Source organism: Ceratotherium simum, chromosome 24 (genome assembly GCF_057802395.1).
Source record: "Ceratotherium simum simum isolate JZ-2026a chromosome 24, ASM5780239v1, whole genome shotgun sequence".
NCBI lineage: Eukaryota > Metazoa > Chordata > Mammalia > Perissodactyla > Rhinocerotidae > Ceratotherium > Ceratotherium simum.
The window spans coordinates 29,007,052-29,021,897 of record NC_141923.1 but is presented as its reverse complement, the minus strand read 5'-3'; the positions used below and the strand labels follow the sequence as shown (position 1 = coordinate 29,021,897).

At 50.1% G+C, this 14,846-nt stretch overlaps 1 protein-coding gene across 2 annotated transcripts in view; it reads right to left on the bottom strand.

Moving 5' to 3' along the window:
- Positions 1–14,846, bottom strand: part of LTBP2 (latent transforming growth factor beta binding protein 2) — a 102,008-nt gene that overhangs the window by 31,350 nt on the left and 55,812 nt on the right. For both annotated transcript variants that reach the window (XM_087448202.1, XM_014784405.2), the window contains 2 exons: positions 5,687–5,761; positions 2,452–2,574 (listed from right to left, as the gene is read on the bottom strand). In XM_087448202.1, the coding sequence (XP_087304328.1) occupies positions 2,452–2,574; positions 5,687–5,761 (198 nt within the window). The remainder of the gene's footprint in view (positions 1–2,451; positions 2,575–5,686; positions 5,762–14,846) is intronic.

The window sequence follows — 14,846 nt, the reverse complement described above, 5'->3', positions numbered from 1 at the left end:
GCTGAAGGACTGTAGTCCATACCCCCGGTCACAGTGATTGGGTCAGGGATGGGCACTTAACCAAGTAGCCCCAATGATAATAATCAGCTTTGGGACTTTCCCTAGATTATTAGAAAAGAGTCGCTTTTTATTTTCCTATTTTTTTTTTTCTTTTTAGGAGGAAGATTAGCCCTGAGCTAACATCCGATGCCAATCCTCTTCTTTTTTTTTCTGAGGAAGATTGGCCCTGGGCTAACATCCGTGCCCATCTTCCTCTACTTTATATGGAACACCACCACAGCATGGCTTGACAAACGGTGCGTCCATGCATGCCCGGGATCCAAACCTGTGAACCCTGGGCCACTGAAGGGGAGTGCGCGCACTTAACTGCTGCGCCACTGGGCTGGCCCCTTTCTATTTTTTTTTGATTGAGTTTGTGAGGCTGGGAGATGTAGGCCTAGAGTGTCTGTCAGCCAACTTTGAAGGAACTAAGAAATCAACACAGAGGAAACAGAGCAAGAGACATCTAAAGACAATGTGAGTGCCTGGATCCAGCCAAGACTGAGGCACACCTACCCCCGGACTTCCTAGTTGTGTGGACCAATTAATTATTTTTGCTCACGGTGGTTTGAGTTGGGTTTCTGTCACTTGCAACCCAAAGACTCTTGACTAATACACCTTCTTCACAGTGATGTATGTGAAAGTGCCTTTTCAAAGGTCATGTGCTATACACAGGTCAATTATCAGTCAGTCCATGAGCCTGGGGCTCCAGGTCAAATCTCTGCCTTCCGCAGCCACTTCCCTTGCGATACTGTAGGGAATGGCTCCGTCCTTTTGAGCCCCAGGGTGGAAGTGACCCAGTTGAGAATATCAGGAGGCTGCCCCATCACAGAGGGGCCCTTGTAGGCTGCTCTACTGGCCCCGGTCAGGTGGCAAGGAGAAGGGCAAAGCTCAGAAATGAAGTGAAAAGAAACTTAATGCCTGCCCCCTCCCACCTACGGGGAGATGAATCATCAGAGGAGGCTGGAGGAGGGTAACACCAGGGAGGGAGAAAAAATAAAGAACAGCCAAAGGCCATCTCTGCCTCCCTGTATTGAGTCTCTTTTAGGCACTAATAAATAAAAGTCACCTCAGATGTAAACAAGCCCACCTGATAAAAGACTTCTAAGTCGGGGGTGGGGTGGGGAGAAGGAAGTGCTATAATAACTCACGGCATTGATTAAGTATCTGTGTCACCATGAAGTTTCCTGAGAGCAGCCTGATGCGTTCCCCTCACTCTCTGGGTGTCCCCTCTTAAGGCTCTTACTGTCTCCTCTCCCTTGAGACACACACCAGGTCCAGCCTCGCCAATACATGGGGTGCGCCCTCTGGGTGGTGCTGGAGTCTTGCTCATCCCACGGCCTCCTCAGACCCAGTACCTGGCAGTTTGCAGACTGAGGGCTTAGCCAGCCGCAGAGAGCTCTGCTGAGCTGGCGGTGGCTGACCTGACCTGGGCTGGCGCTTTGCAGAGGCCAGATGGGACTGGTTTTATTCAGCTCTGGTCAGGCCTCCCTGCGCAAAGAAAGCCCTGTGTGGGCTGTGGCGTCAGCTCTGCCATCTGGGGGGACTGCCAGCCTGGGCCTCTCCCAGCTGGAAACAGCTGCCTGGGTGTATACGCATGCACACACATGGACAGAATGCTAATATGACTCATGACACACATGTGTTCATGAACGCAGAGACACATTCAGAACCACAAGGGACCATAGCTTATGGAAAGGCCCTGGGGCCAGGCAGGAGTGCCATTAATGCTACGGACAGGCCCTTTAAGAAAAGTCTGCTGCTAAGTGGCCAGGCTGCTAAGCTCAGGTGCTGAGAGAGCCAGACATTAGGCCAGAGACAACACCCCCACCCCGCCCCAAAGTAAATGAGGCAACAGATGGGACAGAAATGATTAGAGAAAAAGCAGAAAAAGTAGAAAATATTAATCCCCAACTGTGAAGCCTCCAAAGAAACGCCTAAAGCCAAAAGTGAAGGAGTAACTGTCTCTGTTTCAGCAGGAGGAGACAGATCAGTTTTTGTATGTTGGGCCCCATTCCGGGTTAAGCAGCAGACATTGCGCCCTGGGACGGGGCCTGGGCAAAATTTCTTCTTTTTTTTTTTTTTTGTGAGGAGATCAGCCCTGTGGTAACATCTGCCAATCTTCCTCTCTTTTTTTTTTTTTTTTTTTTTGCTGAGGAAGACTGGCCCTGGGCTAACATCCGTGCCCATATTCCTCCACTTGATATGAGACACCGCCACAGCATGGCTCTCCAAGCAGTGTGTCAGTGCGTGCCAGGGATCCGAACCGGCGAACCCCGGGCTGCAGCAGCAGAGCGCGAGCACCCAACCACTTGCCCTGGGCAAAATTTCTGCTCCAGGTCTGGCACATGGACCCTGAGGTCCCTTCTTGCCTCCCAGTGTCCCCCATCCCCGGTCCCTGCCAGTACTCACACACACAGCGGCTCCTTGACGGATCCAGCATGAGGCCAGGTCTGCAGGTGCACAGGTAGCTGCCCCTGGTGTTCACGCACTCCGAGTCCTTGCACAGGCCCAGGGTCAAGCACTCGTTGATGTCTGCAGGGTTGGAGGAGATGACCAAGCGCCCACCCCTCCGAGGCCTGATGGAGGGGAGGGGCTGGGCCAGAGATTTCCAAATACTTTCTCCAAAAAACAGGACAACAATAAGAGAGCTGCCATTTACTAAGTGCGGCCCCTCTCAGTTTCCTCATTTGTAAAATGAGGATAATGATACTGTCTTGTTAGGAGGATAAAATGAGATAAAATTGCAAATCACTTGGTCCAATAACTTGCAGGTAATAATGATCACAATATTAAGAGCTAATGTTTACTGAGTGCCAGGTACCATGCCAAGTGCTTTACATACAATACCTCATTTAATTCTCACAAATAATTGTATCAAGTTGGTCCACATGACCTCATTTTATAGGCGAGGAAACTGAGGCTCCAGGGGGAACTTGCCCAAAGTTACTCCGCTGGTAAGTGGCACGCTGAGAGGCAAACAGGGGAAGCAGATAAGGGGACAGTTTGGGTTGGGGAGTGGAGAATGGGCTGCTCAGTCCCTCCTATTCAGCCTTCCTTGAGAGACCCTGAAGCATCTCTGCAGCACCCAAGATCTGGGGAACATGTCCACACTGAGCTGCAGGACAGAGGGACTCCTGCAAAGAAGAGGGGGCAGGAGGCAGGCGCTGGGGGCCGAGGGTCAGGAAGCATGTCTCCAGGTCCTCCAAACACCCCTGCCTTAGGCAGGCCACATCATGCCCTCAGACCAGTGGATGCTCTTGATGTTCTTCCAACAAGGAGCTACCTACATTAGCTTCCTTTGTGATCTCAAAAACTTTTCATGCTGGAAACTTCTTCCTGTCAAGGGGTTATCCCAACTCTCACACTCTAAGTTCCAAAAGTCAGGGGCCTCTTGGTGACGGCACCTTTGCTGATGATCGTGGCGGCAGCAATGATGGTGAGCATGAAAGATTTGCGAGGGCACCCACTCCAGGGCCAGGAGATGACACACAGCATCCCAGTGTCATCAGAGCCACCTGCTTACCCACAGGCTTTGGGGAAACTGGCACTGAGCACAGGAATGAAGGGGCTGACAGATAACCCCACTATTCCTTGGCAGGACACCCTGTGGGGAGGGAGGTGCCTGGGGAAATGCCACTGAAATCTGGGAAGAGGAACTGATCCATTTGCCTCTGGACTGTGACCAGAGCGATATGTCTAAATACAATCTGACTTGCATCCCCTCTGCTTGAGAAGCATCTGGGCTCCCCATCACCTCCTAGAGGGAGCCCTAAACCCTCCCATGGTATCCAAGACCCTCCACCATTTCCTCAAATGGTGAGCTGGTGGCTCTGATGAGACTCCGGGATGCCTGGGTAATCTTCTGTGTGTACACAGGCTGTACTCCAGCCAGCCCAAACTGTCCCTTTGCTTATGCTGTTCCCTCTGCCTGGAATGCCCGCATCCCCTTTAGCAGGCCAACTTTACTCATTCTTTAAGTCTAGATCAGGTATCACCTGAAGCTTTTCCCGATCCTCTAGTCTGGGAAGGGCCCCCACTGTGGCACCCCATACCATCAAGAGCACTTCTCTCATTGTGGCTAATTGTTTAGGTGTCTGTCTTCACCCGGGGCTGTGACCACATCTTACCCATCCCTGTGTACTAGCACCTAGCACAATGTATGCAACTCATGGCAATACCCCCAAAGTTACCCTGTGGAAGTAGGAGAGAAGGATGGAGAGAGAGAGAAGGGATGGCGCACATGGGTGCAGAGGTGAGTGGGTCCCTTCCCACATGTGGAGACCACAGCCACAGACATGGGGAGAGGGAGGTTTCAGAGGCAGAGACTCCTGGGGAGGGCCCCTTGGCACCCTGTATCACAAGGGCTCAGTGGAGGTGGGGCAGAGAGCTCATTTGAGATCCTGGGAATAACTGTAATGCTCCAGACTGGGAAACCTGCCAGGAGGAGAGGCCCTTGGGGACAGTTTAGATATGAACAGCCCTACTGTATCCTCCAAGGGCAAAACTACAGACTTCTCTCGACAGAAACTGTCCACTAGGCCCTTAGCCCATTGCCCCTGGGGGAGGCTGACCCCAGGCTGGCTGGGTCAGAGGCATGCCCTTTTGCCTGGTCCAAGCACCTTATTCATGGGCCAGAAATCCCCCCTGGGGCCTGGTACCCCATAGGCAGATAATCAAGCCATCTCAGGGCTTCCTCAGACTCCTACCTCCTGAAGGAGCCTCCAGGGGGAGGGTACCTAGGAGGCCATCTGGGTCAATCCTCTGTCTCTAACTCAGCTTCACCCAAAGCAAACCACACAGAGAGCGATTTGTCCAGTTCTCAAAGCTCTCTAAAGGGGAAGCTGCCTTAGCTTCCGTTGACCTCTCCCACTGGCTGGAAGGCCCTGTGCATATCACACCTGTTGCCAGGCCCACAGCCAACAGGGGCTCCCTGCTCAGAGCCTAAGTTTGCCCAGTGGCAGCAGCTGCCCCTCAGTGAAAGCTTCTGGACCCCTCAGTCATCGTGGTCCCACTCCCTACCCCCACTGGAATCCCCTGTGGTGACAAAGCCATAGCTGAGCCCTACCACCCACCCTTCTGTCCCAAGGTGCCCCTGGGCCTTGCCCCTCTGGGAGCTCTCTAATGCAGAGCACCTCAGGCCCCAGATGGCCTTACAGAGCTCCCCCTTCCCAGACCTGTGGGAGGGAGGTCTGAGCAGCTGAAGGTGCTTTGTTGGGGAAAGTCCACAGAGGTCCCCATCAACTCAGGTTGACTTGATCTCCCACCTTGGAGTCAAAAGTCCCCCCATTCCAGGGAAATGGGCCCAGGAGGTGAGTGGATGTGCAGGGACTGAGGCGGCACCTTCAGACATGGCCCACACAGCCCTAGAGAGGCACCTGGTCCAGGTCCAGGAGGGGGTGTGTAGAGATGAGGAGGAGGGGATGAGCTTTCTCAGCTCACTCAATCACTATCCCTGACTTCCTTAGGCCCCTGGAACCAGGAGCCCCCACAGCTCCCCCAGGCTGGGGCTTAGAGGTGCCCAGCAGAGACCACCAAGACAGTGACAGCCGCTTCGTCTGTCTGGGGATGGGGGTGGTGTCCCTGCATCATCAGGACTCCGTCATTTCCCCTCCCCAGGCCCAGCCCTGGCTCCAGGCATCCTTACCTTGGCAGTGAGTGAGGTTCAGTCTCTTGTATCCCTTGGGACACTCCAGCAGGCCATTTTCAATCACTGGGGAGGCTGAGGAATGAAGATATAGACAGGTCTCACTGGAGGGCCCTTGAGCTCCTCTGTCACTCATGCTGGGAAGTGGGGTCCAGTCTGGACATCCAGCCCATTCTGCAGCTATGAGGCCCCATTCTCCCAAGCCATCACCCTGGGTAGCTGTGTCTCCTTAGCTGAAATCCCTTCCCTGGATCTTACCAGGCTACTCTCAGCCCTCCTTGCTCTTACTAAAAACGATACTAAGTGACTATATATCTTGTGTATAAATATAATATTATATACAATATATATTTTATCAATGTTATACAATATAACATGTGATTGTACAAGTTTTATTTATTTATTTAACTTTTTGTTTTTGAAGTAACTATTGATTGGCAGGAAGTTGCAAAAAATAATACACAGAGGTCCCCTGTGTCTATCACACAATTTCTCCTAATGGTTACATCTGACATAATTATAGCTGTTTTATTGGTTTTTAAACATCTGGATACAACAATTCACAGTCTGGTTCTAAATGCAGTTTATTTTGATACTTGGTTTTAATGCTGCTGTAGCTGACAAGGTATCTTAGATCAAGATGGAAGAAGCTCATCGTTGATTTCACTTATAAAACCGTGATATTCATTTTTCGCTCACATTCACCTACCGTGTGATGCTGTTGTTGAAGTTTGGCTAGTATATTTCCATCTTCCCTGAGGTCAGTTAGTTGTTCTTAGAAATTTAAAATAAGCTATAAAATTCCAGTTTTAAGTTTTTTAAGTGTACAAATAGATATGGTTTACAGCAACAAATCATGTAATGATGGAACTGTTCCCAAACATCCATTTTCAAAAAGCTTTCTCTGGAGCACTAGTCTCTTGAAAAGCAGCCCTGTTGGAGGTTTGCAGCAGACAAAACTGGGCAGATGTCTGAATCCAGATGGACCAACAAGGAAATAATTCTCAGTATTTTGGTGCTGACACACATCCTACCTTGATTTCACAACATTTCCTCTTACATTACAGAGAAAAAAAAAATGTGCTTAAAAAAAACTACTCACATTAAATAAAAACAAGGAAAACATCTCCATTACTTTGGAGGGACAAACTAGTATGTCAACCTCCAAAGTAATGCTTTGAAGGGTTTTTTTTTCCAAAGGTTTTTTTTTTTTCTTGAAAAGCTCCAGCAGGTTGCATATTACTGACAGCCATCTGTCGTCACAGAAAAAGGCAGCAAGTGTGGAACACCCATCTTTTTGTTTAGAAAAGAAAGAACTCATCTTTAAGTTTGACAATTCCTTGGCTAAGTCATAGCCAGCAATTCTCAAGGGGTTCAAGGTATTTTCACGGACGCTATACCAATACAAAGTTCCGTAAAGATACCATGACACTTTAAAGGTCTCATTTTATAAAGTTAAGCACATGATAACTTCTGGCAGCAATTTGTGTTCTTCTGGCTTGACTTCTTTGTGCCAATAGCTTGCCTATGAATGCTGTGGTGAGGAAATTGTACATGCATTGCTTTCTCAATCTCCATTACCTTACCAGCCATAGCATCAGTGGACACTTACAGAGTTGTTTGGTAAAGCTTATTTTTATTCAAGAAGTCATTTACTGTGAAGAACATATGTCCTCTGGTTCATCCTTTCTTTAGTGGTCTACAAAAAGTTAGTTCTTCCTATATTTTATTGTTGAAATAGATTCTTGCAAATACCAAGAGACCTATTAGAAATATTTATACTGTCATCCAATTGTATAGCAAAGTTTGAGTGTCTCAGTGGTTTTAAATGTTTTTCTAATCAAGATAGCTTTTACTTTATCATTAGCTGCTACCTCTGGGCACACTATACACGTAAGGCAGGGTTTGTTATTAATGATAGTAGATATAAACTATATTTCATTTAGCCTTCTTAATCATTTGGATCCTGGGGTCCATTTGGGGTCACTCTGAGAGGTCATCATTGTTTTTACCTTGGAATACAGCTGATTATGTGTTAAAGAAGAAGTGTCAGCATTGTATTTTTTAATGCTTACTTGCAATTATGTTATTAGTATTAGTTTGAATCCTGTTTCCTCTTGGGAATTTTTTAGAGTCACTTCTCCACGTGGTGGGGGTTGCTTTAGTTAAAACTAGACAACATAACTGAAAAATCCCCTAAATTGAGCATGTTGTATGTCACATGTTGTGACGTCCCAAAGACAAGTGTGAGGAGGTGCCACATTGTCTTGGAACTCCCACCCTTCCCTGAGGACACGTTGCATGCCAAACATGACATGTGACAGTTTGACATATGGATCAAGTGAGGACATAAATTAGTAAGGCTTAATTTTCTTAAGATTAAAAAAATGCAAATTGAAGTTGTAATATTTTTCCGGCCATGGACAGTTTTGCTCAGGGCTGGCATGTTGCTTCACCGTGGGGACTAGGCTCCAGCCTAAAAGGCCGCTGCGTGGAGATAAGCGAGGATTCTGAAGGTGCTGACAGTGAAGCGGAAGGATGGGAGTGAGGCTGGGAAATGCGAGCGCCCTTGGCACGAGGCTTGGGGGTATGAACAGAGAACAGGGAGGAGGAAAGAAAGAGGAGAAGTTGTTTGGAGAAATGGGGACAGCAAGCTGATTAGATGCAGCCCTGGAACATTATGAGGAGCAGAAATAGGAAAGAATAATGCGAGGCTGATGCCAGAGGGTCGAGGAACGTTAACGAGGGGACATCTGTGCAGTGCTGGGAGCTGCAAGGCGTTTGGTAGATATTATCCTGTCTGTTTCCCACAACAATAACCCTGTAAAGCAGGGATCATTATCCCCATTTTACAGATCAGGAAAGTGAAGCTCAGAGGGGGCCAAGTCAGAGTTGAACTCAAGCCTCTTGCTGCAAAGGCCACATCCCTTCCGTGCCACCCTGCTGCCGAGAGAGAGAGGGAGAGACGGGGAGCCAGGAGGCCAGGGCAGCATAGTGATGTCAGGAGGGAGAAATTAGGCAGAAGGGCCTTGCTTCTTTAATGAGCAGGAGCGGAGTGGTGGAGAGCTGGGATTTGCGCCCAGAGCAAGGGTGGAACCAGCTGCTGGCACCTGCAGGAACTCGTGAGAACCCGCGGAATGCATCAGCTGAGAGGAGCTGCGTTCATTCATCGGTCTGGACACATGTGCTTTCTCTATAAAGTGATTTCCTCCTGAGAGGACTCTGTCCTCTTGCTGGCCTGAAGAGAAAGGCAGCTTCATGAAGGCAGCTTCTAGAAACAAATTTCAAGGCCACTGTCCTGTGAAATTCCCACTTTTGCCCACAAGTCCTACTCCCACCCCAAACCAGGGCCCTCAGTGCCTCTCCTCACACCTCACAGCGGCTGTCTATAGGGGCTGGTTCCCAGCTTCTGTAAGACCAAGGGCAGCATCCAATCCAGAAATCAGCTTCAATCTCTTTGGGGGAAAGAAAGCCCAAGTTTGGACGGCCATGTGGAAGGGAGACACCCTGGCTCGGGGTGAGGACTCAGCACCCACCCACGGCTCTGGGTGAGATTTGGACAGCCAGTGAGCCATGAGTCACAGTGATGGGGGAGGGCAGCTGTCACCGCCCCTGCCACCTCACATCCGGCGTGCCTCTCAGATGCTCCCAACACACACAGGCCTTCCCTTGTCATAGAGCTTAACACGCTGTGCTGTGACTGCCATTTCCTTGTCCATCTCCCCCGCTAAAGTGTAAGCTCCGGGGAGACAGGGACCTTGTCTTCTTTATTGTTGCTATGGAACAGTAGAAGCACTCAGTCTAAATGGAATGAATAATAATAGCAAACACTAAAACTGCACTGACTATGGGCCAGGCCCTGTTATAAAGGCTTTACATATATTAACTTATTTAATCCTTATAACAGCCCTTGGAGGTACTTACTAATATCATTCCCATTTTACAGATGAGCAAACTGAGGCACAGAGAGGTTAGGAAATGTGCCAAGGTCACCAGCTGGTAGATGGAGCTGGGACTAAGAACCCAGGCAGTCTGCCTCCAGAGGATAAATTCTGAACCATTCCTCTCTACTGCCTCCAAATACATAAATGAATGAATTCATGACAAGCCTTAGGAGTGGTCTAGGCCAAGAATCCTAGAGTCTGGAGGCCATAGGGAGACGCCTGCCCAGCAGGAAGTGTATCACCCTGACTGGGAACCCTTCCCTCCCTTTTTTTTTACAAGGGATCAAGAGAGGGAAAAAAAAAAAAAGGTGGGGATACCCAGAAGGAGATCAGAAGAACTAAGATGCTGAGTAAATGCTCCACAACGGATACAACCAAAGCGCCATGCAAGATCGACAAAGGAAATGGTGAAGAACCTGTACTACCCCTCCTGGCCCTTAGCCAGACCAAGGATAAAACAAGAGATTGGAGAGTAGAGAGAAGAGGACTGTGAGATCTGGAGAGAGAATGACTAAGCCTTGATTCCCACAGGCACTTCAAGGAGACACTTGGGGAGCTGCTGGTGACCTTGCAGTTGGGACTCAGACCCGAGAAAGCCAAAGCAGCTGCTGAGGGCCAGCTGGGATCAACCTGAGCTCCAAGGAGTCTGCACGTCACAAAATGCCCCTGAAGCAGGGAGGGCGGATACGGGTGACTTTCCTGGTAAGGAGACCTGGGCCATGTGGGCCTGGAACTCAGGTCTCTGCCCTGACCCCAGCCCTACCCACACACTGCTGCCCGTCGGCCTGCTCACAGAGCGGGGGAAAGCAGAGGGGCCCCTGGCTGCAGCCTGCCCCTGCCCTGATAATTCTCCCCTTTGGCTTCTGGGACTCCCAAGGAGGCCTCAGCAAGGGCAAACTAATTGCTGGAGACAGTTTTGGCCCTGACTTCACGACAGAGCTCAGGGAGGAGATGGTGGAGACATATATTTGGCCACAGGGCTGTTTACAAGCCATGCTGATCTCAGCCTGTGATGACAGATGGCTGTACCAGGACGATGTGGAGGGTGCCCCGCCATACACTCCTCCCCACAGAGGACAGACACACACACACACCCCGGATGAGGCTCAGCTCGATGCACAGGGGCATGTGAGCAGGCTGAAGCTGAACCCCCGATTTGCAGACCTCAGGTGGGTAAGCTCGAGAGAAACTTCCACTCCCCCAGAGCAGTGGAAAAAGTGTGGGTGCCAGAGCAGCCAGACCCGCGTCTAATTCCTGGCTCCACTCTGACTAGCTGTGTGACCTGTGGCACATTTCTTAACATCTTTCAGTCTTCCTTTTTTCATCTGTAGAAGTGGGGACAGCAACTCAGTTCATGGGTTGTTGTGAAGATTAACTTTACTGAAACAATCAACACCAGACTGAAGCTCGCAGAAGGCCTGGCACAGCCCCTATAGATAGATGCTCCCCAAGGCTTAGTTCCCCCTCCTGCTTCCTTCCTTCCTTCCTTCCTTCCTTCCAGCAACACAGTCTCGAGGACAGCAAGCTGGTCTGCTGCCCCTCACTGGCTGGAGACGCTTGGGCAAGTTACTCAGCCTCTCTGAGCCTCTATTTTCTTATCAGTAAAATGGGGATGACAATTCCTTCCTCAGGAGACTATTTTAAACACTAAACAAGCATGCAAAACTCTGAGCACAATCCTTGTCACATATTGGTAATTATCATAATGTCCATTATTCCAGATTTTCCTCTTTGGTGAACTCCTAAAGGACTCCCACAATGAATTAGAAATTCCACCCAAAGATGGGCTCTGACCGCTTCCTCAGGGCAGCACTAGAGCCAAAGTGGGCATCTTGGTCACCACAAACAGTGAGGTGGAGAGGGGTCTACTCAGAACCCTGGCTCAGACAGGTGCCACTCCAGCCAACCCCACCCCACCGTCCCTGGAGCTCTCCAGGTCAGACATGCCATGTGTCCATGACACCCCCTCTGGGGTAGGGAGGGTGCTGAGCTGAGGCACAATTCCCAGGAGGCTTTGAGGTCCTTGGAAGAAGCTCTCAGAACATCCTCAAGCAAGAGAGACGCTGCTTTTTTCAGCCCCACAACTAGAATTCTGAAAATCCCATTTCTTTAGGGCAGGAGACTGGGCGTCTCACCCAGAACCCTGAGAACAGGAGCCCCACCCCAGCACAGCTGTTCCCCAAGCCAGTGTCCTCTAGTTTCGCAAATGCCCAAGCCAAGCGCGCACGACGCAGCACAGAAGGCAGATGACAGAGTGGTTAGAAGTAGGGGTTTGGGGTCACACAGACCTGGAGTTTCAGGCCCAACTGCCTCATTTGTAAAATGAAGATAGTAACACCCAACTCCTGGAGATGTTGTTAGGATACAACAACGTGAGAAAGCATGGTGCCTGGCACTTATGAGGGTTCTGAAAAAAGGGTTGCTAATGATGATAATGATGTTGCTGCTGTGACTTGCCCCAGCGTTCTCTCCTCCAAACCTTGCCTCGTGCCCACATCACCTCACACACTCACCCTCCCCAGGGGCCTCCCCATCACAGACCTACGCCTGTAGCTCTCCTTGTGGGCAAGCGCCATGACAAAACCAAGCCAAACCAAAGCTTCCTTTCTATCGAGGGTTTCAAGTAAATTTTCAGACACATATATAAACCTCCATTCCCTCAAAAATGAATTTCCTTCCCCAACTGCTTCTACAAACCTGTTCTTAGTTGCCACACCTCATGGCAGGGAGCTCAGTATTTCTGGGCACACCCCCTTATTTGCTGGCCAGCTGCAGTTTTTAATAAGCTGTTCCTTGTGCTCAGTTTCAAGTTGAGCTCTGCTTACCAGAAACATCCACATGTTGGCTTTTGCCCTCCTGGACCACGGAACAAGCCTACCCGCTTCTCCCTGGGACAATTCTTTGAGCACATCTCTGTTAACTCAGGCCTGGGCTGCAGGTTGCTGCCCAGCCTGTCTATTCAACCCCAATCTTCTTGAGGGATGTTGTCCTTCATGCACACATAATTCATGAAATACAATCCGGGTGCTTCCTTCTGGCTGTGAAATGTCCTGATTTTTGTTGTCTTCAGGTAGGTCCCAGCCTCCCCAGAATGATTAGGGACATCCTGGTCAGCTGAGAATCAGACACACTATGGTTTGAATCCTAGCTCCACTTGTCCTAGCTGGGTGACCTTCACAAGTTCCTCAGCCTTCTCTGAACTTCATTTTCCTTATCTGTCAAATGGGAGTAAGGAGCCTTAGCTTGCAGGTAGTTGTGACAATGACATGAAATAATGCAGGTGACAAGCCCAGCATTGTGTACAAGTTCAGTAACTGGCAGCTATTCTTGTTTTTAAGAGGGAAAGATGCAGAATTCCTTGAAGGGGCAGAGCAAGAGAATCAGCTGTCCCCGGAGATACAGGGAGGGGCCTGGGTTCTGAAGTGAACTCATCCCACACCAGGCAGACAGAAAGACGATCTCGTGGCAGACGGCTGGAGCCCACCACTGTGGGCTGCGAGCCATGTGCCAGCCCCGCCTGCCCCAGAGAAGGGGCCTTGGGGTTGACATAGCCAGTGCCAAGCCAGATGGGGCAGCGGCCAACTTTCCAGTCAACCCAGATGTCTGTCTTTCTCGGACAAAAACTCAAAAATGTGGCTTCAATCAAAGTGGTTTTTGAGAGCCGGGTGCTCCCAGTCCCTGGCAGGGCGACTGCAGAAGCCCTGAGCTGAGGGCTTTGATAACTCCCAAGCGGTCAGGAAGACGTGGCTCAGGCCAAGTCCTGGAAGGTCAGCTGCATCTGTCACTCGGAGTGAAGGGAGAACGGGGGACCACAGGCCGGCCTAGATTGACTCCCTGAGCCATCTCCCTGAGAAAGAGGGCACTGAGGAATTTTTCTGGAAGAAAAGGGATTTGTCTGTGCTATCTAACTGAGGCTTCAAGACAGTCCCTTTCCATGCTAGAAATAGCAGCATTCTGCAGGGACCTTCTTCGACAGTCCAGCACGGAGCCTCAGAAGCCAAAAGGTGATTTAGGGGTAACCCCAGCTACTGGCTTTATTACTCTCCTCACCCCCTGATCCTGCTAGACCACCTTGCTGGGGATGACAAAGCCCTTCCTTGAGGGGCACAACCTTATTTTATCAGAGGAGAAACAGAGGCTCAGAGGGGCAAAGCCATGAGGCCTGAGAATGTTCTAGAACCCAGAAGTCCTGCTTGTCTTGCCCATCATTCCCAAACCCACCTAGCAGCTCTCCTTTTCTTCCTCTGACTCTTGCATAGTAGCTAGCTTGTCATGCCTACTTAAAGAAACATCCCCCACCCCGGCCCCAGGCTCAGGTGTGGAGCTAGGTGTCTGGCATCCTGTCAACACAAACAAGTTTCCCCAGCATCTTGTCCCTTCTCTATACAACGCCCAGCTGCACTTGTGTTTTAAATGTTTCCGTTGCCCTGGTCTTTGTTATTTCTTGCTCGGGGTGCTGGAATGCTTGACACTCCAGAGTCTGCACCCTGGTGCCCAGCTTGCTGAGATGTGCTGAACACGGCGGGGGAGGGGTGGTGGGAGGTGCCACCTGGGACGGGGGTGTGGTGGGGGGGCTCAGCCTTGGGTGTGCTGTGCTCCAGGAAATGTTGCTCACTCTCTTGGCTCAGCCACATATGCAATTTCCCTGGCTTGTTAAGCTCTTCCCCATCTCTGAATGGCCTACTCTAATAATTCTTTAGATCTTTTCCTGGATGTCACCTCCTATAAGAAGCTTTCTCTGATCCACCAGTCTGAGCTAGGATCCCCTACCCCACAGTGTATAGATGTGCAGGCTGTGCACTGCACAAAGGCACCACACCTAAGGGAATTATTGGCATCCCAGATTTGTACATTGATAAAGACTGTTTTGAACAAATGGAAGGGGCACCTTTCTCTAATTTGCACAAAGGTGCTACAGGACCTATCAGTGGCCCCAGTTCTGCTGTCTGTATTCCCACAGCATTTGGCACGCGTCTTGTCACTGCACTAGCTCTCTTTTTCGGATGCCCACTACCTGTCTGTGTCCCTCCTCCCCCACTAGACTGTAAGCTTGGAGAGGGGAGGCACTGTTTTTATCTCATTCTCCACTGTCTGTCCAGGGCCTGCACACGAAGGGCACTGTCAATTGTTGCCTCATCAATGTAAATATTTGTTGACTGGATGGAACATGCGATATGAAGCCTCAAGAGTGCGCCTGACCCAGAAGGAGGAAGGAA